The sequence below is a fragment of the Dicentrarchus labrax genome, unplaced genomic scaffold, assembly GCF_905237075.1.
Source record: "Dicentrarchus labrax unplaced genomic scaffold, dlabrax2021, whole genome shotgun sequence".
NCBI classification, from domain to species: Eukaryota; Metazoa; Chordata; class Actinopteri; family Moronidae; genus Dicentrarchus; species Dicentrarchus labrax.
This window is the reverse complement of record NW_026136710.1, coordinates 23,153,801-23,180,153: the sequence shown is the minus strand read 5'-3', so window position 1 is coordinate 23,180,153 and position 26,353 is coordinate 23,153,801. Positions and strand designations below refer to the sequence as shown.

The following is a 26,353-nucleotide window of genomic DNA, read 5'->3' as shown; positions in this document are numbered from 1 at the left end:
AACTCTTCATGAAACATTGATTTATTGATGTATACAGTCATTTCAAAGTAGTAAAAAAACATTGCATGACAGTATTGCATATAATTCAGAAGTACACAACATGAATTAAATGTTAATTCATATAAACCAGAGCTCTCACTGACAGTCCAGCTGGAGGCAGTCTGCATTTCATCCAACACCACATTTATTGCTGTCTTACAAGGTTACTATTGCACAAGGAAAAGCTGAAATGGTGATACCAAACAATGTATTGCACTCACAGCTCTCTACTAACTCTTAGCTACTGTTCCGCAGTATTCCTCCAGTCACTCCGTTAAAACAGTCGTACAAAACTCTAAAGACAGAATCTGCTTCAAAATAGTTTAAAAATGATGTACAATATAAAATAGCTTGAAATGCTGTCCACAGAAAGTCAAAGCATCCTGTACATCGTGGTTGGATTAAATGCTGGGAACAATACAGTACAGTTTTCACACCATATCTCAAAATATTCATATTTTAATATTAGCAAAAAATGATTGTAATTTGTTCTCTCACTTCAACTAACAGTTTTGTTCAGACAAAAGCTGTTGAAGCAAGTGGACCCTGTAAAACCTCTGTGCAGAATAAATATGACAATTACAGAAATGTAGCACATGAAACAAGCACAGAATGAAACTTTCTACACTAAAAATGACAAGTGTACAATATTAAAAACCAAACTTGTTAATCAGGGTCTACCTCCAGTGAGTGCAGAGAGAACCCAACCACAGACCTGGATTGTCTACACATGCACCTAAAACAAGTATATTTGAATCAGATGTTTATGCAATATTCATTAAGAGTAAACTTCAGGGTTAATTAACAGTCCATCAGTCAGGTGTACCATGTGTCACTTCAAACGAGTAATTACTGCCCACATAAATGATTCAGTGGAGGAGGCAGGAGTCAAGTGGGACGTGGGTGTGTAAACAACTGGGTTTTATGACTAGCTTCACTCAGAGCCCTAGTTCCTGTCTTAGGGAAATGGTAAACAATGATACGCGTGTAACAGAGCCTTTCCAGTGGGTCAGCATGCACAACAGCAGCACCCTGACTATCTGACCTGAATGGACCAACTGTAATTAGTATCATTGTGTTTACCCTACTATTTAATGTCGATATGGCTGCTGTGGAATAGATCTATAGTTAGAATAAGGGCTACGTAGCTGTTGTCCATGTAGAGGTGGTCACCAGCAGTTAGGTACCTTATTCTGGAGACAACTTTCAGTCTGTTGGCAGCTGCTTGGAGAGAGGAGGGAAGCCGGAAATGTGGACTGCGACAACGCAACAAGACAACACAAGCAAGCAATCCACTGCAGTGCTGAAAGGAGAGATGTTAGAGGGGAATGCTGCAGAGTTATGGCACAACAGCCTCTATAAAGGTAAACTGCACACAAGGATAGCTGATCTCCCAACTTTGTGGTCAATGTGTGATCCCCGAATCCAGAAAGCTTGTCCGTGAGTGAAATCCAGTCTATAGTCTGTTAGTGCTTGTCATGTGTTCTTAGACTTGGTCGCTGCCCTCCCTGAAGTACACCTGCTCCCACACCACTGTGCCCCACACACAGAAGAAACCCCACAGGTTGTGGAAGGTGCCGCGGTCAAAGGGGTTTTCATCGGCGCCGCAGTGTTTGAGGTAGGAGATGCGGTGGCGCGACATGAACTCCCACGTGGTGGTGTTGAGAGAAACCAGGTAGAGGTGGGAGCCGAGCAGGAGCAGCACGATCAGCGAGAGCAGGGCCACCAGCACGGCCACGGCCAGCAGCATACCGTTGGTGCGCAGCCACAGCTGCCAGGTGGGCGCGTAGCTGAAACCTGTCCTGTGGAAACGAGCAGGAGAGAGGCCATTGGTGGAGGCCTGCAGCTGTAGGATAGATCTACCAGCACGGATGATTGACAGTGTCGTACTCACCAGGCAATGTGCAGCCCCCACAGCAGCACCAGCAGCTGGACAGCCAGGTACAGCACGAACCAGCGGTGGTTCCTCTCACCCACACAGTTCTCAATCCACGGGCAGTGGTGGTCGTAACGCCGGACGCAGTGCTGACACGTCTGGCAGTGCTTTGATCTCATTGGCTGCTGCTTGGAATAAAGATTGTTGTATTTAGAGGAAACATAAATAAGACACTGTTAGATAACTTCAGTTACTTTGGAGATTCACATTGTAAACACAAAATGTAACAAATAAATGATGAATTATTATAGATGAAGCTAGTATAAAGTCATTAAGTGATCAATGCACCAATAATAATAATAATAATAATGCAATCATATAATATATATTATTTTGAAATGGGTTACCTTGATGTTTATACTTTTGTACTTTTACTTAAGTACGATTTTAAAAGCAGGATTTTTACTTGCATTATTGCTACTTTTCATTAAAGGTCATTTTTATATTTTTATATTTTATAAAATGTACCCACTGCAGCTTTAAGTAAAAAGATTCCAGTACTTTAAGCATATGTTTACTTAAATGCTGTAATAAATAACTTCTTTACATTATCTTTAATATTTAATGATTACTCTGCTATTACTCGTGAAGGTGTAACCAATCAGATGGTGTTGTGGGCGGGACATTGAGCGAGACTACAGACTGTCAGAGCCGAAGTGAAATGGTGTATTTTTAAATTCATTTATTTGATTGATAATTGGATAAAAACAAATAAGAATACCGATAATGGGAAAAATGCTAAATATTGAACCTATAATCAGACTATCCCCGAAGAATACATATTAACAACCAGGTTTGATGTGAGTGAGCCCTGTCCAGTGTTCTGTAAAGCTCATTTTGAGCAGTGGTGTGAATAAAATAGCTTATTTTGCTCATCAGCCTGGAAAAAAACCAAACTGTAATGAGATTTGTGAGGCTAGAGACCTTCACTGAGCCACATGATGTCCCAATGATGTGTGTGTTACAGTGCTTTTCTCCTCAGTACTCGGGCTCAGCCATATTAACCATCTGTTAAGTCACAGAACATCCAGGGAGCTTGAGAGATCTCGTATCTGTTTGTGGCTCCACTATTGGACCCAAAAAACAAACAAAAAAACAGGAATATAGGAGGTGTGAGGAGGAAAAAGCTGCATGCGAAGAAAACATGGAAATATGTCTGAGCTTTCCAGAAAACACTGGGATAAGGGCCAGTACAGATACCTATCAGTTATTATGGAAACTAATAAGATATTTACAACCGATATATATTTGGAGTAAAAATCCTGATTTTGAATTACCAGTGGTGCAGTGTAACAATGTTGACTTTATGCAGATATTGAACTGTTCAATCCACTACATTTATTTGATAGCTTTAGTTACTTTGCAGATTCACATCATTAATACAAAATAAAAAATGATAATGTATTTATTTACACAGCAGTTTAAAGCTCCTTTTACCAGTGTGTAACATTGTGGCGTGTAACCAATCAGGAAATGAGCGAGAGTACAGACAGAGAGCGGAGGCTGCATCAGAGCGAGAGTAGAGCATTTTCAATCCATTTATTTTATCCACCACAACATTAGAAAAATAACAATGATGATAAGTCTATCCCTAGCTGCGTGTTGTGTGGAGACAACAGTTGATTATTGGTTGATAGTGAAGGAGTGATGAGTGTTTTACACAGGGACTCTGTGGGTTCCATTAAGACTGAAAGTTGATGTTGAGAGTGAAGACCTTTGACAGACTTTGAGATGTGGTTAAAAGTGTGTGGACCTTGGGTTAAGACTTTTCTGTTGAAGTGTGTGGCTTTACAAGTTCTTTCAGTTTAGGGTGAAATAATAATGACCTGTGTGTAAACAAGACTGAAAATAACTCTTACACAGCGTCACAAAACATTCCATCTACAGCTAGTGATACCAGCTTCCAATCTTGTGTTTGAACTTTTCATTGTAGGGTTCAACTTGAGTTGGACGTTACAGACATCCAGCCCTGTATGCTGCTGTGCACAGAGCCCTGACTGCTCCTGTATCATATGATGTTCAGTGTTCACTTGAGGTGCTACAGTTGTGTAACATAGAGCTGTGCTGCTTAGCAACCCATCTGTTATTCTATACCACTGAGGGAAGTACCGGAGAACTTCAAGTGTCACATTTCAGCCTCAGAGCTGCCACAGAGAGATGACAAACTACAAACACTGTGTCCACAGACGCTCCATCAATCAATCAATCAATCAATCAATCAATCAATCAATCAATCCCGCAGGCTAAGAAGAAATCTTAACTCAAGGTCTTCTGCTATATCTAATGTTCTACAGATCGTATATTGTCTGGGTTGAAAGCCTCTGTCTGGCAATATTATTATTTGACTTTTGACAGTCAAATTGGAGAACTATCCCAGTCCTTCTTCCTTGTGTATTTTTAGAAACTCAAAATTTTATAAATTAGAAAACAAAATAGGCGCAATAGGCTAGTCTCTTTTCTTTTTTCCATACTCATCCAGACCTGGAAGAATTGTCAAATTCCATACTTTAACATACTGAGTAGGAATCCTGTTTCCTAGGTCAAAAGTGAACTTTCACACTCAACCACAGCATGTTGAAAGTATGAAATCAAGCACAGAAATCTACCACAAAAATGTTTTTAAAAATAAAAAAAAACGAAATAACCCACAACAACACACACAGGGATAACTATGCCAACAGAGTTCACACTGTTGCTTCATAAATCACACCATCTTTTATCTAACTGTGTCAACCCATGTGGAAGTGCTTTCATCCCGAAATAGTGCACAGCGGTGCGCTGACATGGTGGGCAGCTTACCTGCAGCAGGCAGTGGCCACAGCGGCGCTGTCGAAGGGACTTGGTGGTGGGTGGGATCATGTCCTGCTGCTCCTCGGTCACTCCCAGTGTGAACTGGCACAACACAGGAGATAAACTGATCAGAGAGGGAAGCCACTGCCCGTTTCACCTTGACTAACACATTTCCTGCGGGAAACCCTGCATCTCACTCTAAGGTAACAAAAACACAACGATTCTTATTGTCAGGTCATTGTACACTAATGGAAACATACCTATGAACTAACAAAGTACAAATACATATTTACTGTACGGAAGTACTTTTACCCCCTATGTTTTTACACAAATATCTTTCTACTCTTTACATTTTTAAAACAGGCTTGTTACTTTATTTTTACTGCATTTGAGGGGAACCCCATCATTGCACGCCTTCCCATTATTAAGACTGTTGCATAACACACATGACATTACAATAACAACATAACATAACAACGTAACAAGATGACGGATGCTTGACGCCTGTTTGAAGTTTCAGTTAGCTGGTAGACATGTCCTTCAGAGAAACCAAGAGAGTACTTTGAGTACATTTCAGAGCCTGTACTTTTTCACTTTCACTTGAGTAAAGTAGTTGAATCAGTACTTCTTTTTTTACACAAGTATCTGTACTTATCCTTGAGTAAAGAATATGTGTACTTTTGCCACCCCTGCCTACAAATATTATATTACATTTCTGGCAGGAGACCTTTAAGTGGCTTCCCTGACACACTGACTGCAAAACAGGGATGCATCAAATTCATGCATCACCTGAGCTGCAACACAATACATCTGCAATGCCAGGAGGAAGCAGTGAGAGATACTGTCAGCTGAAATCAATAAGTGTTTCTCAGGTCAGGGAGCCAGTCTCTTAAACTAATGAAGGAAATAGCTAAACACAACAAATCAGACTATATTTTGTGTTTGGTTGAGAAAATGATTGCAGAGATTCATATAAACAAGTGTGCCACATGTTTTTCAACCAGCAGCCAGTGGTGGAGAGTACATTTACTCAAGCACTATACTCAAGTACAATTCTGAGTTACTTGTACTTTCATTTTCCCTACTTTATACTTCCACTCCACTACATTTCAGAGAGAAACATTGTACGTTTTACTCCCCTACATTAATCAGGTACCTGTAGTTACAGATTTTAAAAAACATGAGCACCAAAAAATCCAATGCATTGTTATATAGTAAAATAAACCACCCAACAGTATACAAATGAATAAAATGATCTCCATGTTACTGCACCAATAATGATAATCTATAACATAATATATATAATAATGTAAAAACAACAGAATCCATCTTAGCCACATAGAGAGTACTTTTACTTTACTACTTAATATTGGAATTCAGGAATTATTCTTGTAAGTTTGAGTATACATTGTGGGACTACTACTTTTACTTAAGTAAAAGATCTGAATACTCAACAACATCTACTTAACTGCCTTTCCACATGTGATCATATAGGCCCCCAGTCCCTGTTAAACCATTATTGCTGCTTCTTTACCAACCTATGCTAATTGATAAAAATATACATAAGTTATGAATCACCTGTAAATCGCTGTCATCAGACAAGATGAAGCCAGGGTCCATTAGAGAGACAGCGAAATACAGCAGCACCGACACCAGCACCAGCAGGACGAAGAGCACAGGCTGGACGAGCTGGCCTGTCTCCTCCTGCTTCCTCAGCTCTTCAACCCAAACACAAAGCACAGATGGTTTAACATTTCTACGTTTTAACTCAGTAACCTAGAACCTTCTGACCCTAAATGCTAGCTCCTGCCCAGACAAGGTTAAACACATCATGGTCTAAATGCAAGTCTAGAATAACATAGCTTTCTTCCACAGCTAACAGCATGTATATGGTTATTGCCATTATACATCAAGAATTATCTTCTCCATTCCACATTTTATGTATTACTTTAAGCCTACAGCTATAAGTCATGATAACATATAGATAATAGATAATAGTTAGACTTAGTATCTCAGAACAGTGACTTCATTTCTCAAGAAAAAATGACTTAACTGTTAGTATCCCAGTTATTATTCTGAGATACAGATTAGTTTTTGTTGTTTGTTCTTTTTTTTTATCACACTGGCGGAAATGGGCTTCCATAGATATACATAATATACTGCTATGGAGTGTTATCATGTAGAGTGCTTACCTGTATCATGTAGGAAGAGTATCAACGTTATGACCCATGTCAGAATCACATGAGCTGTTCTGACCAGAAACCCTGAGCCGAAAACATTTTTGAACATGGTCCTAGCATGTTAGAGCATCCATCCTGGATCGACCTGGATGTTCACTGACAGGACAGACAGTCAGTGTGCGCTGTTAGCTACAAGCTAACAATAAAATGATATCCAAAAACAACCCGCTGATGTTGACGTCCTGTCAGAAAGCTAGCTACCGTTAATGTCGTCAGAGAATTAACGGTTCTATTGCGACCGTCTGCGCTCGCCCGCGGCGCTCGCGTTGTTTGTTTCGTGCGACTGAGCCAAACATTGAATGAAATATAAGTCGAAAAAAATAATATTTCATTTAAGCGTATTTTTATAGGAGTCAGTGAGTATGCTGAATAAAATAGCACGGTAATAACGCAATACAAACCGTCCGCTCCGTTTTAACGGACTACCGTTATATTTAGTTGTCGTCCCTCGTACAGTCTGCGCTGTGATTGGCCAGCGTCTGTCACGAGACAATCGAGGATAGGGCGGCCGGCAGGGACAATAAGCGCGAGGACCATCCCGAGGTGAGACGAGCATACTGAAGTATGGAAGCCCAGTTCGGCCAATGTGACGGGAAACAAAAGATTCCGCAAGTCATTAACATGAGAAACTCTCAAAATATTGACTTAGCGTCTCAAAATAATGAGAACCGTTCTCAATATTTTGACTGGGTATCACATAATCTTTCAGAGGCTGCAGCGGACTCTGTTTTAAAACTATAGGGAAGATTACGGTGGCCGACAAGGGCAAAACGGCAAAACGCTGCCAACACGGGAATGATGCAAATCAAAAAACACACAAACACATAAAACAAATCCAACAGAAAAATGCTGCAATCACAGAAACGAAGCAGAAGCACAAACTTACAAACCCACAAAACAACTCCAAAGAGAAACAATTCGCTCGACAAAACAGAAGTGTGCCAGGCCACTAGGGTCACAGACATATGACCCGACCTGAGAGATGGACCGGTCCTGTGGGACCAGACCCGAAAGACATGAAGAAGAACAAGAACAAGAACAAGAAGAACAAGAAGAAAGTAGTTTTGGAGAGGAGAGTAAAAAGGTACGTTTTCCTTTATGTCTTTTTTAAACACTTGGCCATAATCTTTTATAATATTATATAATATTATATCATTATAAAATATAATTATAATATTATAATATAATTATAATACAATTATATTATAACATTATTTTTTATAATAATATTAAATAGTATTAAATAATATAACATAATATTATAATACTGTAAGTATATTATAATTATATTATATAATATAATAATATAATTATATTTTTTATAATATTAAATAGTATTAAATAATATAATTATAATATTATAATATTATAAAAGATTACAGCCAAGTGTTTAAAAAAGACATAAAGGAAAACGTACCTTTTTACTCTCCTCTCCAAAACTTAGCCAACTTTCTTCTTCTTCTTCTTCTTCTTCTTAATCTTCTGCTGCTTCTTCTTCTTCTTCATGTCTTTCAGGTCTGGTCCAACAGGACTGGTCCATCCCTCAGGTCGGGTCCCCCTAGTGGCCTGGTGCACTTCCGTTTTGTCGAGCGAATTTGCAGCGTTTCTATCTGGAGTTGTTTTGTGGGTTTGTAAGTTTGTGCTTCTGCTTCGTTTCTGTGATTGCAGCGTTTTTCTGTTGCATTTGTTTTATGTGTTTGTGTGTTTTTTGATTTGCATCATTCCTGTGTTGGGAGCGTTTTGCCGTTTGCGGCGCGTTTGCACTTGTCGGCCACCGTAGCATATACTGGTATATGACACTAGATTACCTAAAGCATCAGTTGGTACCCACCATGTTGTGCTAACATAGTAAGAGGGCTAAATGACATTCCAAAATTGGGTATAGAAAAACTGACCCTTGACCCTCAACCTCAAGATATCGGAATGAAAATGGGTTCTATGGGTACCCACAAGTCTACCCTTTGCAGATATGCCTACAGAAAGCCGTGCAGTTTTTGCATGTGGTATAAATGTGTTATTTTTGCTTAGTGTTTTAAACAGTGTTGGAAGTGCATAAATTGGGAGTGACTGGAAACTACCTACTCCAGTCAAAAAAGTCTGGAAACGCCCCCGTCCACAATTTCATTCTTCCTAGGAAAAAATTACCTAACTTTTCCAATTATGTGTATTGGGCTTTCAATATCATATCTCATATATCCACAATTGCATTTTTTATAGCTAGAATGAAGATTCTGGATATACTACTATCTACTTTTACGAAATGTCACAATAAAAGCTCAACGTTTCATCATTTTGTTTTCTACTTCTTTTCCTGGAGCCTTTTGTGTGTTAAATTATTCAAAACAGACACGTAAAGTTCACAGTACTGATGGGAATTCAGGCTCTTTTTAGGATCCTTTGGCTCAGCTCAGCAATAAAGCTGACTCTTTTGGCTCTCAAACAGCTCTTCATTTAGTTTCTGGGTTTTATAATTCAGCCAAATTTAGTGCACATATCACTGAAATTATTCATAATTAATTATACTAAACCATGTGATTTTCAGAATACCATAATTTTACATTATGCTTGGTATAAAGACACTAGGACTCATCCTGTTATTCTGTCTTTTATATATATATATATATAAGCAGATCGGCTGGTTCAGGGTTTCCCTGACTTATTGTCGATTAGTATAAGGACTTCTTCCTCACCCACTTAACTGACTGCACCTCTCATACTTATCCTCAAACAGTTAAAAATGAACTCTTGGACAATGAAAGTTAAAGAGGAAGTAGTAATTGACTCAAAAAGAATAAGAGAGGAAACAGTGAGGTATTTTGATAATATTTTGTGTTTATATAAATTACCCAAAGTCATAGCTAATCCCTTATTTGCCTCATTAGTTTTCAAGAGATCACATTACATGATTTGTAGCTCCTCCTCAACAAAGACACATTACATGAGATGCATGAGAGAAATGGCAGTTTGAAATGATTATCTTCACGTACAACATTCATGTGAACAATTGTGCATTCGTGGGCTGAAACTACCCAATCACATGCATGCAGGGCTGCAGTCTCCATTCTCGTACCCCGTCCGTTGTACTGGAATAACACAATCTTCTATTAATGAGAGAAATGTTACTGAGCCTGCAGCTCTTTGGCCCTTTTTTCATCCAGAATGAAGGGAGTTGGCAGTGTCCTCCCCTTCAGCAGCGGCTCCAGTCCCTGGCAGAGGAGGCGAGATGGAGGTTAAATTACAGCACCCTATCTGGGCTAATGACACCGCCACTTCAGACACCTCTGTCAACTTCCTCCTTTCCTGTACTTAGATATGCAATATGCTAGGCTAATCTATGTTGAAAAGAGAACCACATTTTAAAGATGGTTAAAAGATAAGAGCAATGTCACTATTATCTTTTAACCATCTTCAAAATGTAGTCGTCTTTTCAACACACATGGAGGAAGTTGACTAGGTCCTGACCGAGGCTTGCTCAACTGTTATTGGAGCACCCAGCAAAAAGGGGCGGGACTTAGGAAGGGTCAGTGAGGAAGTGCTCCTTCTCAAGATAAAACATTGAAAATGACAGCAATGTATTGATTGTGCAAAAATACTTTTAAATGCAAGCTGAGAAAAACTGATTATTTATGCAAAGATAACTCTCTCACTGCTCTACAGGTTTCACCAGTTTATCGCTGTGATCCAACAATTGGTTTACCTATCTCTATGTAGTGAAACATTTAATGTTTTATATGGATCTATGGGTACATTCATGTCCTCACCTCTCCAAAGTAGGAGACCAGTGGTGAAATCTCACACTGTGCTGGAGGATTGTTCCCTGCTGAGACACTGGGGGAAAAACACACATTTTTATTTTTCCACTCTATGTTAATACAACACTCACAAGCCCATATGCAAACTGAAAGAGTTATTGATAGCTGTGATCATCTCTCCTCTCCATAGAAGGAATTTCATACAAAAAAGTAGGGGCACAAGAAAATATCATATTGCAATATTTTGTTTTGTGATATTGTATCGAATCTCAAAAACACTAATTGATTTTTGTGTTTAGACCCCCAACTGCTAGTTAATAGTGTTGTGAACATAAACCGACTTAAAAGACTGATGACTGACTGCAAAAAGAAAGAGTCACACAGAACAAAGACTGTGGATGTCTCACAGTGTTGTCTCATTAGGAAGGATCTCTTCAGGGCCAGTGTGAGCAGGAAGAATCATTACAGAACACAATAACCATTGTTAAATGTCAACGTAAGCAGGCTACCACATATATTGTATTTGTTGTATATTTTTATTTTTACACTACTCTTCAGAATTGGAAATTAAATGGGGAATCCTACACATATATAAAATTATTTTACAGTGATCTGCTTTTTTCATTCTTGAAGTTAAAGGCACAGTGCGTAACATTTTTAGATGATATCAGGAGGTGGAATACATGGAGGAAATGTAAGCACGCTCTTTTGGAAATGTAATTTAAGTTCTATCCAAACACATACCTACTCCAGAACAGTTTAACAAAAGTATTATTGAACATAAAAACGCTAAAATCAGGTAATTTCTGTCTCTTTTTAGGTGGCAGGAGTGAAAATTACTCATCCTTAACATTTGTTTAGACCAATTGAGATACAAAATATAATGTATGTTCTAACTAATTTTTTGTTTACATTTTTCCCAAATGATGTGCAGATTTTTAGGCATTCTTTTATCTCCACTGGCTTGAAAAATAGTGCATATACAGGGAAGCATGCCCCGGACCCTAAAGGTTAAGCCTTTAATGTTTACAAAGCCTGGCTCCGTCTCTAATGCTGCGCCTTCATATTATTATCTTTGGAAATGAGGCACATATAGAACATTTTGTGTTCAATGATTATTACCAAAATGTGTCAGTGATACCTCATTTATAACTATAATTAATTGATAAATAATGGGAAATAGCTCAACTTTTTATTTTATTTTAAATAAGAATTATTAATGTACTCATGTTAAAGGGCATATTACGCCCCCCGCCTGGCTATTCCATATCCATTAGTACTTACACACTGGGCCATTTCTGCCAATGTGATAGGAAAAAAAAATTATCTAGGTCATTATAAATTGTCAAAATATTAATTTAGTATCACAAAGTCATTATTTTGAGATGTTAAGTCAATATTTTGAGAAAGCTTCTCATTATAATGACTTATAGAATCTTTTTTTCCCCGTCACATTGGCGGAAATGGGCTTCCATACTTGGCTACAGTAGAATTTCCATCTATGTGTTGGCACTGACATAATTTCCTAAGTGATTATTGTTATTCTCAAAGTGCATTAAAATGCATAGATTTACATTGTAGTCTTCAAACATTTTCTCAAGGGAGCATGCCCCCCAACCCCCTTAATGGGGCTCAGACTCATGACCTCACTGTTTCTAAAATCCTGATTACTATCCTGATTTAGGGTACATACGTGAGTGGTATCCATTTCCTCATCTAACTGCTGGCCTGAAAGCATATTCCCCAAAAAGTTGAACAATTCTTTTAATGTAATAATGCAATGAAATATGATTTTGTGAAATAAGACCCATTAGACATCTTATTATAATCTTTTCTAATGTGTTCTAATAATGGACAGGTTACATTAAAGTTACTGGTTCCACCTGTGCTTTTCCTGCTAAGAGAAGTAAAAAAGCTGTCTTTTCTGTTCCTATTTATAGTTCCAAGTTCTGACTGTATCTGTTTCTGCAGGGTGTATATAGGAACATTTTCTTCCGACCTGGTTGTAGGAGGAAGGGCATTCCCATCTTCATCCAACAGTGTGGCCCCTGCAGCCGTGGCCCAGCGGCAGTGCTGGGCCAGCAGAGAGTTCCTGGCTGTGGTGGGGCTGTCTGTGGCTGCTCCATCTGCATTTTTCAGGGGGGAAAACTCGTCCCCCCTTATAACCTCAAACACAACGAAGCTCCTGCCAAAGACAGAAAGCAACTGTTTCAATTAGCTGTAGAGACATTGTGTTACTACTTATGTAGTTTAGGTAGAGTAAAACAACAGGAGTCAATATTTGAAGACACATTATAATAACCAACAATACCTTGAGAATGGAAATACATCAAAAACAAATTTCTCCATCTTTATGCCGTTGGGTTTGGTGGGTTTGACGGGATTGCCACATGTGTCCACAAAGGGCACTTTCTTGATGGCAACATGCTGTTTCAGTTGGGCTTCGAATTTCCTGTCAGAAGAAAAAATATTAGGAAATCAAAAGCATTTTTTACACGACCTAACAACATGCAGGAAGGTTACATACAGGCTGTATCCTCTACAAACTACCACAGAAATCTGGACATTCACTTTTGTAGATTTTGAGGCAACTTATTAGGGAAGTGTTAATAAAGAACAAACTTTGGCCCGATGGTGGTGCTACTGGGTAGATCAGGAAATCTTTAAGAATCATCTGCTGGGGATCAATATCACAAAAACCTGTATGACAGTCGGGTCAGTAGTTTCGCTCTGGACCAAAGTCTTGGACAGACATACAGACTAAGAATGCTATCATTAGGCAAAAATGATCTCGGTTTTACACTGTAGGTTATTACAAACCTCTGTATGAAAGGTCTATTCAATTATCAAAATAGTTGGAGATTAATTAAAGGCAGATGCTATTGATGCAAATATTATTTGCATCTACACCACGATCTTCAACTAAACTAAAGATTTAATGCTTAAACCTAACCAAACTGCCACTGAAAACTGAAGAAAAAAAAACTTAAAATAAGTCAACTAAGTTTAAAAATTAAAGTCAACATTAATTCTGTTTTCACATGGGACTCAAGCCCCAGTCTCCCTGGCAACAGGGCTTCTCTCGCTCAAAATGATACAAGCTGGCACACATGGCAGTCTTAACTGCAACTGTTCCGTTTAAACTTTCAAAATAAAAGCTGGGACAGTTGCGTTTTTAAAAAGGATAAGGCTAATGATGTACATTTGTTTGTATTTGTTCACAAATCCCATGAAAAACCAAAACCAAGAATGTGTGAGACTATCCCTCTATACTGGTTTCTACTCAAGATGAAAATGAGTCACACTTTTATTTACCAAAGCAGCTAAACAATTTCATAAAATGGCTGGCCACTGTAGTTTTTAGCAAACATTACTCAAACAGAAGGAAATAGTACATTTGTAAGGGATTTTTTTCAGCTGGGGATTAATCCATATTTTGTGCTCTAGTGAGTATTTGAAAAATGTGCGGCTTAAGAGCCAAATACTGTTCTCAGGAGGAGGAGACCAAAACAGAGAGTGAATATTGGCTGGAAACATGATTCCTAAAGAATTCTTATGTTTCTTTGGATCTGCTAGATTTGTAAATAAGCAACTGACTGCAAACTTGTTTACCATATTAACTTTAAGGTGATAATATGTCAATGTTGTGTTTATAGCTCCAAGTGGCCAAAGGATCAGTTAATGCAGGTTTAACATCCAGATATGGGCGTGTGCTGTTGAAATTTGCCTGATCAGTCCGTCAGAGGGATCCTACCAACACATACTGTATGTGACAGTACAGGCTCTTACTCTGCTACATCCTGCAGGAAGGCCCTGGTAAAGAAGTGATTGCAGATGTTCCCCGCGCTGTACACCAGCTCCCCTCCAGGTTCCCGGAGCTCAGCCGTCTCTGGTTGGATCTCGCTGTACTCCACCACCTGTGCGACTCCTTGCACCCTGCAAACCACGCCCACCGGCTCCGCAGGGCAGGCCTTCTCCACCACCTGACACATGACAGAGCAGATGGAAACCGGAGTCACAATTTTTATTGAATTTAATTCTACCCTTGTGAGATTATTGTTAAAAAAGATGGGACATAATGGTGTGTTTCGGCATACTGTGCGCAGAGGACAGTCCTGTCTCTGTTATGGTGTTTATAACACCTTACTAAGACATTTTATGCTGATTTTTCCTTTAATTTGCCAAAGTTCAAATGGACACCTGCCAGCAACTTTAAAGCTCATTAATTAACATACTGCATCTAGTTTATTTATGTACACAAACAGAACTGTTAAAAGGACGCCACCCAGCTCCAGCTCTTATTTCAAACTGCAGTAGGTTTGTTTTTTTATAAAAATAATTTTTTGTCATATTTGCCAGAGGAACCTGATTTTTTCACCGATTTCACAGCAAATATGTCAAAAGGTTATTTTTACTGCAGCTTTAATGGTCAGACATGAGAGATCAACCTTCCCGTTCAACTACTGTGTGATGTTACATGTTACTCTACCTTGGCTCCACAGTCAGCCCCTTTGTTCACACAGAACCCAATGAACACAGGGTCGGCCATCTTGACCAGGATATTGTCCACACAGTACACATGCAGGTACTCCACTCCCCTCTTCTTCATGTCCTCCAGCACCTTGTTGTCCACCAGCGCCTTGTACAGACCACCGTTCCCATCTGACAGTGGGTGGAGAGAGTTTGAAACATGGCTCATTGCCTCAAGCTATCAGTGGCAACAGGTGAAACCAAAGTGATTTCACAGATAACTGTCTCTGGATCTTCTGCAGGAGCTGCTGTGCACCTACCTGGGGCCATGGCGATCTTCCCTTTACCCTGCAGGATGACCTTTCCATCAAAGGTCACTGCTGGGATCATCCTCTGCTCAAACATAACAATGTTTGATGGCTCCAGACCAAAGTAGTTGTTTTCCTTGAAGAACTTCTCAGTGGGAGCCAGAGTGAACTCGCTGGTCATTATGTACCTGAAGAGTTACAGTAGTACACACTACAGGTTTAACATGTTACATTTATATTTAACCTCCATGACCTCTGTGACTTTATTTATCCTCTAGGCTTAATCACAAAGCCAAAAACAGCCGTGTTTGTACCACTTAACATTTGTTTTAGGGGTTATATATGACTTTTATTGCATGAATATAGCAGCAACAACTATTCTCTATGTAAAGATATAGTGGAGTCAGGGTGTCACTCTCCCTCTGCCTGTGTTGCTATCACAGCCTCTCTGTGGTTTGTTTCCATAGCCAGTCTGCTCCGTGTGCAGCTGAGTAGAGCCACTGAAACTGCTGTCGGTGAATTAAGGATTTGATTCATTAATAAATTAAGCGTGCATTTGTCCCCAAGGATTAACATCAGTTTACCTAGCGGCCATTGCAGCCCTTTCAACAAAGACTGTTTCATCTAACTCTGTGAATTCAGGGTTTATTTCAACCAAACCAGAGTAGTTGATTGTTGCAAAGACTAACAAAGTGAGTTTTATTTTATTTCTGTCCCACTATTTTGGTCTGAGACACTGGTGCTCTAGTGCGACATCTATTGGCTAGTGAATATTGTATATAAAAAAGTAGCTATAGTCAACATTCTTGCAGTTAGCCGTCCCCTCCCTCCTCCTCATGTCACCACACTGAAATTCTGCTGCCTGCCCTTGGGGAACGCCTCTTTGTGGAGTTCTCTCTCCTGACTGAAAAAAGTGAAGTTGCATTCTCTGTTTAATTCAATTCAATTCAATTCAGTTTTATTTGTATAGCGCCAATTCATAACAGAAGTTATCTCAGGACACTTTTCAAATAGAGCAGGTGTAGACCGAACTCTTTAAAACATTATTTACAGAGACCCAACAGTACCACCATGAGCAAGCACTAGGCGACGGGGGCAAGGGAAAACTGCCTGTTAAAAGGCAGAAACCTAGGACAGATCCTTCGGCTCTAGGTGTTTACTGCAGAGGAACTGGGAGACCCACGTTATTTACTGAACACTCTATATCAGTGATAATGATAACGATTCAGACGTTTTAGCTTTTTGTACTCAAATGTCTGGGAGTTTGTCATTTTGATCAACATGATCCTACACATGGTCAGAGTAGTGGAGGAGGATCATCACATAATCTTACCATGGAACGGTGCATTTAGAGCCATGCTTTCTTCCTGCCAGCTCCTGGATGTTGTGAATACGCTCTGCTTGTATTTGATACAAGGTTTTGCCGCTTGGTAGCCCGACATTATACATCCCTTTGGGATACTGAACACCGAGACGCGTCCCCTGACCGCCAGCCAACAGCAGGACTCCAACTCGATTCTCTGAGATTTGCAACAGCCCTGTCAACAGAGTGGTAACACAAGCAACAGCAGGATGCATGTAAGTAAACTTCACTGATTTACAATCAAAGCCTTTAAACTTTACAACAGCTGGCCTACGCAGCACACCTACTGTCAGACTTTACAAGTGACTTTTCATAAAACTTTACAAGCTGACATTTAACTTTAAACTTGTTACTGCTTTGGTAGAATTTTTTTCATCAGTAGGAGCAAACCAGCATAACAACCAGTTATACATCAGTGGTTCCCAACCTTTTTGGCATTACGACCCCTTGTAATAGGTCACATTTGAGCCATGAGCAGTTCAAAAAGTGAACTTTCCCCAAGTTTTTAGAGTTACGAAGAGGTAAATCTGTTTAGTATTTCAAAAGAAAAAGCAATGATTTGAGAAAAGTATAGACTGTGTAATTAAAAATGCCTCTACACAGTGTAGCTGTGTGCATGCAGTGCTTGTTTGACACTCCTCTGTTAGCTTTTTGCACCTGTTAGGTTTGTGTTGCATTCACACAACAAACCTTTTTCTCAGCAGCCATTCTGACATGAAATAGCAGGGTAAACACAGATGTTACCAATGCTACTAATTAAGGTCCCATTCCATTTGGGTCAAACAGAGTCAGAGTGCTGCTATTGTGCATGTTGGCTCACTCAAAAGACTCTGCTTTAAGTGTATAATCACCTGAATATAAGAATTGTTTTTTTCTGTTTTTGGTACCTTAGAACAGAGATGTTTTTTTTGCAATTCCAAGTCAAGTCTGAAGTCTTTGGTCACGAGTCCAAGTCAAGTCTCTAAAAAATAAAAGTCATATGTCTCTTCTGGTTGTAATGAGCCTTCTGTCATCTGCTGCTATCTGGTCTACTAAGAATACTGCACAGCTATATCTAAGAAATTCAAAGCATTTACTGTATTATTATCACTCCTTTATCTATTAGCATACAGTATCAGTACTGATTAGTTGTTTGTTATATGATCACTTTAAACAGGCTATTGCAATGCAATATGAAGAAAACACACAATGAATGCTTTCCTTTAAAGGAAACTGTACTCTTCCAACATGCCGACAGTATAACTATGTGTTTTTCTACGGTTAACAATAGCCAGTAGATGGTGGCAGCGTAGATGATTAACGTTACCAGACCTTTTTTTTTTACGTCATGTCAACGCCACTCAATGCAGACAAGTGCGACAAGCAAACTAACATTCACTCATCTATTCAAATACTCAGTTACAAAGCTAGTAGCAAGCTAAGTGAAGGTTACATAGCTGATGCTGAACTAACCGTCCATATGCGCTAATGTGACTGACCAATCCGGGTGAGTTTTCAGGTGCCTGATCAAATTTGATGTGGAGACAGCTCTCCAAAAGCAAAGCCAAAACATCTTGATCGCCACCTGGTGAAAATGTTTCAAAAAATGTATTTGATGTGTACTTTATGACCTATACTGCAGTATAGGTCAAAAGATGATTTCTGTCATTTTAGGTAGTTTTTATCACACTGATGTTTGTACAAGTGTTCATTTTTTATTTTTTGTTTGTTTTAATTAGTTATTTGAAGCTATGAAAAGGGATTTTTATTCAATATGCAACCGCACCACTAGATGCCGCTCAATCGGACATACTGGTCCTTTAAATGAAACCATCTGAGAAGAAATGTTTCTGTGGTGGAAGTGTTGTCAGAACTGAAACATGAGAAGGGGCCCCAGCCAGACACTTCCTTTTGGAGATTTGGAACCTGTGGTTAAATCTCTTAGCAAAGCACTGAGTTCAAAATGTGCTTTAATGTAACATCTCAATCTAGCAGTAGTGGTGAAGTAAAACGCGCAATATTTCCTTCTGAAATGTAGTGTAGGAGAAATATAAAGTAAATAAAAAATAAAGTACACGTACTTACATGTACTGTGTTACTTTCTATCCCTTTAAATAGTGCAGTAACTGATGAAGAGTATAATGTAAGTGCTTCATGGCAGTGTTGCAGCTTTACCCACTTTTCTAAGTACTTGCAGATTTACCGTAATCCCTTTAAAAACTGCTCACTCACCTTCATTCTCCCACTCTGACAGAGACTTCCTGTCACTTCTCCTCACGCTGCCGATGAACTCCGGAGGGACCGGTTCGATGTTTTGATCCAAGCTGGCGGACGGGGAGGCTGCAGCCCTCGTAGCCCCCTCGCAGTGCTCCTTCAGCCCGTCCAGATCCAGCTGAGACAGCTCCTGGAGGAAACCCTCCCTGTCTTCCTCACTCAGCTCCGACCAGAACTGCAGGACGTGAGACTGCCCTGCGCTCTCCAAGCTCCGCTTCACTCGCTCCAAGGAAAGCATTTTGTGTCAGGGTAACAAAGCACACTGTGCAGGAAGAGGGGTTCACACATGTACACATCCAGCCTCCTTTTCCCAGCAGGCTACAGGAGGTGCAGGAGTGTGCTAGTCTGCAGGAAATGACTGTGTGTCATGAGCAACTCGTGACCGCAGCCCTCGGATCCAAACAAGGATCCTGTGGTGAAAAAGGCAAATAGAACAGGATACAGTGCTGCAGCAGGATGACAGGCGTCTTTATGCTGTTTCAGGATTGCAGAAGCAAAACATGTCTGAAATAAGTCCCTCAACAGCCACCGTTTCCTCTCAGTCAGCAACAAGTAGAGGCTGTTGAGTCAGCAGCAGCCGTCAGCTGACTGTAGCTGGGGACTGATGGACAAAGTCTGCTGTCATTATATTCACACACACAAGCCTGGTTCTTCTTCTGTGGTTCCCAGCTGTTTTAAGCCACTGAGCTAATCTGCCCAGGGACCGTCTCCAAATTGCCCCCGAGCATTTATTGTTGGTAGAATAAATAAAGATGTTCCTTTATTGATCGATCGATCGATTGACATTCAAATTGGCACAGCAGTACAGGAGAATGTGGTGCAAAGAGTAAAGAAAGGATAAAATACGATAACATTAAATATAAAATATATAAAGTATATACAATAATATAGAATATGGTAAGCAATACAACTGTATAGCTGTACCTGTGCAATGTTTCTGTAGTAAAGATAGATAACATTACAGCCCTCCAAAAGTGAAGCCAAAACATCTCTATCGCCCCCTGGTGGCGGACTGCAGTACAGGTCCTAAAGCCCACCAACTCTATGTCAGCAGATGGGACATGGGCAAATCATTTTTTTTTCCAAACATGGTTTCTGTCATTTTAGGTAGTTCTTATCATGCTAATTTTATTGTAAACCACTGATGGTTTGAATGAGTTATTTGAAGCTATACAAAGGAGTTTCACATCATGATTGAAAGCTGAGCGCTGCTCGTGATAGTCAGCCGGGCGTATGGGCAGGACTCTGATACCGCAGTGCCAGCTACTATATACTTATAGAATTGGATGGAAAAATAGCATATTGTCAGTATTTTAGACCCCTCAAAACTTCACAGTTCTTGTCAGGGGAGCTCATGACTAATTAAGAGGCTCCCCAGTAGTTTGGACCCTGATTCAATGACCCCTCGTGTCCTGCATGAAAGCATCTGCATTTGTGATGTTTCTCCACTCATTCATTCAGGTTTTAATTTCTTCTTATTCTTCTTCCTCCCTTTCCGTTGTCACCTGTCTGTAAGCTATAATATCAGCATTTGTTGTCTGTTGGGCCAAATACAACAGACACAAGTATAATTTGAATGTCACCAAGTGTTTGAATTTCCCACCTGTCTGGTCCTATTACTACTTCTTCAATGACTTCATTCCTACAACTCACTCGTTTTGCACAACTTCCCCACTTTCACTTCCACAGACTGTCTGGCTGTACTGCACTGTACCTTAAGGTAACCGCTGTCTGTCACATGCCTGTCACACTGCTTATGGGTATTGGCTCTCTGCCTTTGTGAACAAGCCTGTACAGTTAAAGCGACGGTCTCTCCCATGAGGTGGGTGCTGCTGTGTGGAGTTAAAGTAGTAAATACCAAATAAGCCCAGATCAAAACACTGCTGAACTAGTTTATTTAACAGCTGAGATATACAAGCATATATATTTTTTAGCATAACATTCTTTCAATGGATGCAACAAACTACTGTACAACAACTCACATATTCATTCAGGCATGTCTGTCACTTACAGCTAGCATAATAAAATAAAATAGAAATATATATACTGAATACACTTCACCATTTACCAATATACATTGTGTTTGTATAGTCTAGCACTTCCTGTACAGTTCAAGTTCCACTGGTGATTTGCCTAACTGCCTGTTTGTCAGTACAACATACAGTACAACATACAGTATGGGCTACTGTTAAGACATTGGAGCGTTACTGCACTGTACAAAATATGGAAAACATTTACACGCAGCCACATGGTGACATCATTCTCTGTCACTAATTTATGCATAGAGCATGTCAGAGCAAGGGGTCGGATACACACTTGTTGAGCCAGAGAGGAAGAGGAGGAAAGAGCGACGGGCTGAGACATTTGCTTCCAAGCCTGTGAATGAGGAGCCCTTCGTCCCTTCTCCGCCTGCTACAAAGACACAGCGTGGTTTCAAAAGCAGACGTGGTGCTTTAGTAAGGCGGCTGACCAAAGGCAGCCTGGCATCCTGAAGCAGTCCAACACGAGAGACTGCAGTTCCGTCACACATACACAGATTATAATAGTGAGCACATCCTTCCTTTTGTTACATAACATACAATGGATACAGTACGTTGAGATCCGGTTCAGGTGGTATATCTCCGCCCACAATATGTTTATTCTTCATGATAGTCGGCTGTGCTTTTGCCTGAGCAGTGTCTGCAGCTGAAATGCAGGGTTTTTACTGTTCATCACCAAAACAACAAACTGCTGCTGCGGACACGGTTCCATCAGAGAAATCTTTGTATGGGGCCCCAAAGTGTTCAGTAGCAAATAAGTATAAAATAAATAGTAATACAAATAATTTGAGATTTTTTCTTATTTACCTCATTATGAAATCTTATTTCATCATCTTATTCACATAACAAGTTTTATGGGATTTTATTTTTTTATTCCATAATAGAATTTTTTATTTTGAAATAACCCTTTTTTGAAGCCATTACTTATTTCATAATGTCAATATTTATGACAGAGGTGTTGCCACTGCCCTCTCTCACCTTCAGCCAACCATCTGCCCAACAACTGCTATACAGTTTAGCCAGTTAGCACCTGTGAGCTAGAGCAACAACAATGCCAAAGTCATTTTAAAGAACCAACCGGAGGCTGCTGCTTTAAATAATCACAGGAACTAGACCTCTTCAGCTTTTAGCCTTAGCTTAAAATGCTGCTCATGCTACCAACTAGCTAGGTGGGGTTGTGAGCTTGGTCTATTACTCCTAGTGTTAACTGGAGCAGCTATCAGTAGCTGGTTACTTCTGACACATTTTGATTCTAAAGATGTTGTTCAGAGAGAGACACGGAGAGCAAAAAGAAAACAAAACTCTTTCTGTGGTTTCTCTGGGCAAACAGGAGCCAGCTAACAATGCTAACGCTGACTCTTCACATTGACGCTGAATAAATAGCCCAAACTCACAGCTGGCCTAGCTAGTTAGCTCACCAGGCAGGTAGCATGGAAGCATTTTTAAGCTAAGGCTAAAAGCTAAAGAGATGTAGTAGCTGTGTGTGTGTGTGTGTGTGTGTGTGTGTGTGTGTGTGTATTTACAGCAGCAACCAGGGTCTCAGTTGGTTGTCAAATTAACATTCACTTTTATCATTTTCTTTATTAAGGATTTTTTAAAATAACGATTTAAAAAATGGAAATTAGTTCAATGAAGACATGTATTTTGAAAAATGTCTGAAGATTTATAAAAATAAACAATATATTGATCTCTAATGCCACCTTAAGAGATTTCTATTTAGTGCTTTACTAATGTGCCACAATAATGGAATCTGTTTGGGTTCAAATCTCTTCATTTGGGGGCTTTTCCAGCTGATTATGATACTGATATGTTATATGTCTCCTTGCCACTCCATGACCTCTAATTGCTGTTGCTCCAGCTAACAAATGCTAACTGGCTAAATTTGACTACAGTTGTTGAGCTTGCTGGCTTCAGAGAGGCAGAGGGCATGTGATTGGCAGAAAAGTTAGACAACAGGTCATCCATGTTCATTAAAAGTCTCATTGGGCAATAAAACTTGAAAAATGACATTCAGAAAACGATATGAAATAAAAGCAGACTTTTTAGAGGGGCATTTTGAAATAAAACTATCTATAATAAAATAAAAATGCAATCATAAATGATGACAAAACATTTGAGTTGAGTTTGAATTTTCTTCAATTATATCACAAATTGTTGGTTCATTTGTATATTTTACACAATGCGTTCATATGACTATTTATTTGGTATTAAACACTTCGGGGCTCCATGTCTATTGAGGCTTTGAATTTTTAAGAGTCACTTCTTAATCAGTCGCTTCTTTCACCCAAATACAAAAATACATCCATCTGATTCCTCAGCATAACCAACAGTCCACAAATTCAGTTATCAATCTGTGTTTTGTAAAAATAAATAAATAAATAAATAAAATAATAAAAAAAAAACATACAGCAGAGTACCTTAAAGTGCATTCGATGTTCGACAGACTCCGCCTCTTAAAGTGTTTTGGTACATTTACATAAGCTTGGCACGCAAGGCACTCATGGGAATCTGTGAGCATTTGACGCAGGCAGCAGTCGGGTTGGGAGCGCTGCCTCTGCTGGATGTCCTTCCATGTGACTTAAAGGAGTTTTTATTTACATCGTACAACAATGGAAAACGTCTATAGCCAATAAGCCGGTTAAATATTCCCTAGAGATTCTGTAGCTACCAACAACATCTGGGAAATTACTGAACAGCAATTGAATCTGTAAATTCTAACAATAATTTTGACAAATATTGCGTTGGGATATGACTCATGATTAGTGGGAAGGATCATTTTTGCATCAGAATATACATTTTTACTGAAAAAACGATTTAAATCACGATGATGTGACATTTCTTGAGGTCTGTAGTGCCATAGAAACATGTTTTCCAACATGTGGAGAATACAATTTGTAGGCCAGGGTATCTTGATTGACCTGATGTTGTCCAGGCACAAATTTGACCAATCATTGTAGTTTCCCTCAAGTTTCACCAATCACAGTCACCCGAGCAAAACAATCCCCCCAAAAAGCCGCAAAATCCTGTAGGGACTGGCCTGATTTGAAAATGTTAAAGGTGCTTTGCCTAATTGGAAATGACTACAATTATGGCAAGAATGGTAGGGGGTGCAAAGGTCCCCGCTGCTCCACAGCAACCACAGTGTGGGCATGCAGGCAGGCTACTCTTTGAGTCATAATCCTCTCTCACCACATCGAGCAGCCTCACCTGCAAAGGTAGCCAGCAGTTGGTTTGCTGTTGCTGCCCTCTTTCTGCTGCTGTCGCTCAGTTACACTGTGGGCAGCAACTCACTGCTACAGATAACATGACTTTCCCCACTAATTAGTAGTGTAACTAATTACTAATAATGCTCAGTAATAATATTACAGTTAACCCCCCCAAAAATAATTTGTTGCTACCATACTTCAGAAAATCCTACAATCCAATCACATCTTTGGATTCATTTTTGTAACTAGCTTGGAATATGAATATGGAAATATTCACATTACATTGATTTAACAAATTAAACTGGATTTTCATTGTTGTAAGTCTGAATTTTGGGGAGAAAGGACACAATTACCAGTTTTGTGGGGAGTAGCAGAAAGTGATATAACTAGTAGGGCAACTAATTATTGTCAATTATTATTAAAGAGTAATGAGTAATGAATTACATTATTTGAATAACTAGCCCAACACTGCTCAGTTAATGGGTAAATGCTATATGGAAGATTATAATTCTGTGCAGTAAGTCTATTGTCTACTGGATCTGCTGAAATGAAAGCAGGACTGCGGAACTTTAGAAAGAAGACATAACATCACATCCCTTTGTACAAGGGATGTGATGTTTGGACAATTAAGGGGTTTTGCTGCTACAGCCTTCGTTAGTCTGGTGTGAGCAATAGCTAATGTTGGAAAACTTTAGATATACTGTGCTATGTTACTGAGTCAGTTACTGACATTATAATCTTTCTAATAAAGTCCTACTTTTTTTTTTTTTTTTGCAGTGGTTTTATCACAAAAATAAAACAAGAGGTAAATAACAAACGTGTCTCCTAGTGAGTATAAACTAGGAGACACGATTGTTGTTTACTGGGGGATTTTCCAGGCTGATATTGATTTTAGATGTGGGTTTGCACCGATTTTGCACTGATATAAGTGCTGACCGATATTATAAGCAGGGCTCTATATTCAAGTGAATCTTGGGAAACCAACTGAAATTCAATGTTCCACTATCTGAAGACTCCAAACCTCTCTGAACATTTGCATTGAGGACATCAAAGGGCACTAATGACAGCTCAGACTGTACTCAACTTCACATTTCATTTACAAATATGTCTGGAATAGCACAGCCAAACATAAATCAAAACACTTTCACCTGCTCTTCAAAACTCAATGTTCCTTACACCCCACATTACAAAAGAGTGCTGGACTGAACAAACAACATAATAACACGTGTGCTATTCCTAGGCCCTTACCAAAACATTAAGGGTAGCGCTGGAGGAGGATTCATTCCTTTGGAAGCATTAATGAGTTTTTGGCAATTTAATGAAAACTGTGGATCGCATTCAGGCCGAGGAGAGTGTCGGAGTGTAGATAATGGAATGGTTGAACGTGTCTGCTGTGGGAAAGAAAAGCTCTTGATCACCTTGTTACATAGAACAAAGCTGTGGATCCCCTCTAGATCAACACAAAGGAGCACATCACATACCTGCAGAGGGTACATCCACATGGGTTTTCTGCACAGTCACTGTACTTTTGATTATTAATAGTGTTCAAGTCTTCCAGTAGGACGATATAGGAAATGCTTTGTGAAATGCCTTAGCAAAGCCCTTCGAGACAAAGAGTGTTCATTGACTGCAGAACCGCTCCTGCCACGTCAATGTCAGTGCCCAAAATCAGCAGGTGCATTTTACTGGTCCACCAGTAAACCACTTCAATGTAAACTTGTCTTCCTAAACTAAGATTAAGTTGAAGCACTGCTGGATTGCTAAAAGAAAGATTTAAATAAGACCAACTTACAGAAATGTCTTCAATCACGCCTTCCTGATCCACAAAGTCTTCATCTCTTCAGCCTCTCTGCTTTCATTCCTCTTCATTTAATTTGATTGATTATTTGATTTAAATACGTAGAATGTAAGCTGCTTGTTCAGTCTTCAGCTGGAAACAAAAACAAAAACAAAAACA

General features: G+C 39.4%; 2 protein-coding genes across 3 annotated transcripts; both read right to left on the bottom strand.

Moving 5' to 3' along the window:
- Window positions 1-5: 5 nt before the first annotated feature.
- Window positions 6-7,536, bottom strand: zdhhc12b (zinc finger DHHC-type palmitoyltransferase 12b). Of its 2 annotated transcripts, none has more exons than XM_051412383.1 (5): window positions 6,958-7,536; window positions 6,344-6,483; window positions 4,775-4,867; window positions 1,934-2,103; window positions 6-1,841 (listed from the first exon to the last, which is right to left on the bottom strand). In XM_051412383.1, the coding sequence occupies exons 1-5, from the start codon at window positions 7,052-7,054 to the stop codon at window positions 1,526-1,528; spliced, it is 816 nt and encodes a 271-aa protein (XP_051268343.1). In that variant the 5' UTR covers window positions 7,055-7,536; the 3' UTR covers window positions 6-1,525. The 2 variants fall into 2 exon arrangements, with proteins under 2 accessions (XP_051268343.1, XP_051268344.1); XM_051412384.1 differs by having other exon boundaries at window positions 1,934-2,100; window positions 6,958-7,531.
- Window positions 7,537-9,817: 2,281 nt separating this feature from the next.
- On the bottom strand, window positions 9,818-19,778 carry uap1l1 (UDP-N-acetylglucosamine pyrophosphorylase 1, like 1). Its single transcript, XM_051412329.1, has 9 exons — window positions 19,110-19,778; window positions 16,869-17,073; window positions 15,548-15,723; window positions 15,247-15,419; window positions 14,547-14,740; window positions 13,069-13,209; window positions 12,757-12,942; window positions 10,767-10,833; window positions 9,818-10,211 (listed from the first exon to the last, which is right to left on the bottom strand). Exons 1-9 carry the CDS (start codon window positions 19,387-19,389, stop codon window positions 10,125-10,127), a joined length of 1,509 nt encoding a protein of 502 aa, XP_051268289.1. The 5' UTR covers window positions 19,390-19,778; the 3' UTR covers window positions 9,818-10,124.
- Window positions 19,779-26,353: the final 6,575 nt, after the last annotated feature.

What these genes read in the sequence shown, in the direction of transcription:
- zdhhc12b (XM_051412383.1), bottom strand. Translation starts at nt 7,054, where the DNA reads ATGTTCAAAAATGTTTTCGGCTCAGGGTTTCTGGTCAGAACAGCTCAT. An exon ending in ACTCTTCCTACATGATACAG is followed by an intron (nt 6,484 to 6,957) that starts GTAAGCACTCTA and finishes TTTGGGTTGAAG; the next exon opens with AGCTGAGGAAGCAGGAGGAG. An exon ending in GTGGCCACTGCCTGCTGCAG is followed by an intron (nt 2,104 to 4,774) that starts GTAAGCTGCCCA and finishes CTTTATTCCAAG; the next exon opens with CAGCAGCCAATGAGATCAAA.
- uap1l1 (XM_051412329.1), bottom strand. Translation starts at nt 19,389, where the DNA reads ATGCTTTCCTTGGAGCGAGTGAAGCGGAGCTTGGAGAGCGCAGGGCAG. An exon ending in GTCAGAGTGGGAGAATGAAG is followed by an intron (nt 17,074 to 19,109) that starts GTGAGTGAGCAG and finishes CTCTGTTGACAG; the next exon opens with GGCTGTTGCAAATCTCAGAG. An exon ending in GAAGATCGCCATGGCCCCAG is followed by an intron (nt 15,420 to 15,547) that starts GTAGGTGCACAG and finishes ACCCACTGTCAG; the next exon opens with ATGGGAACGGTGGTCTGTAC.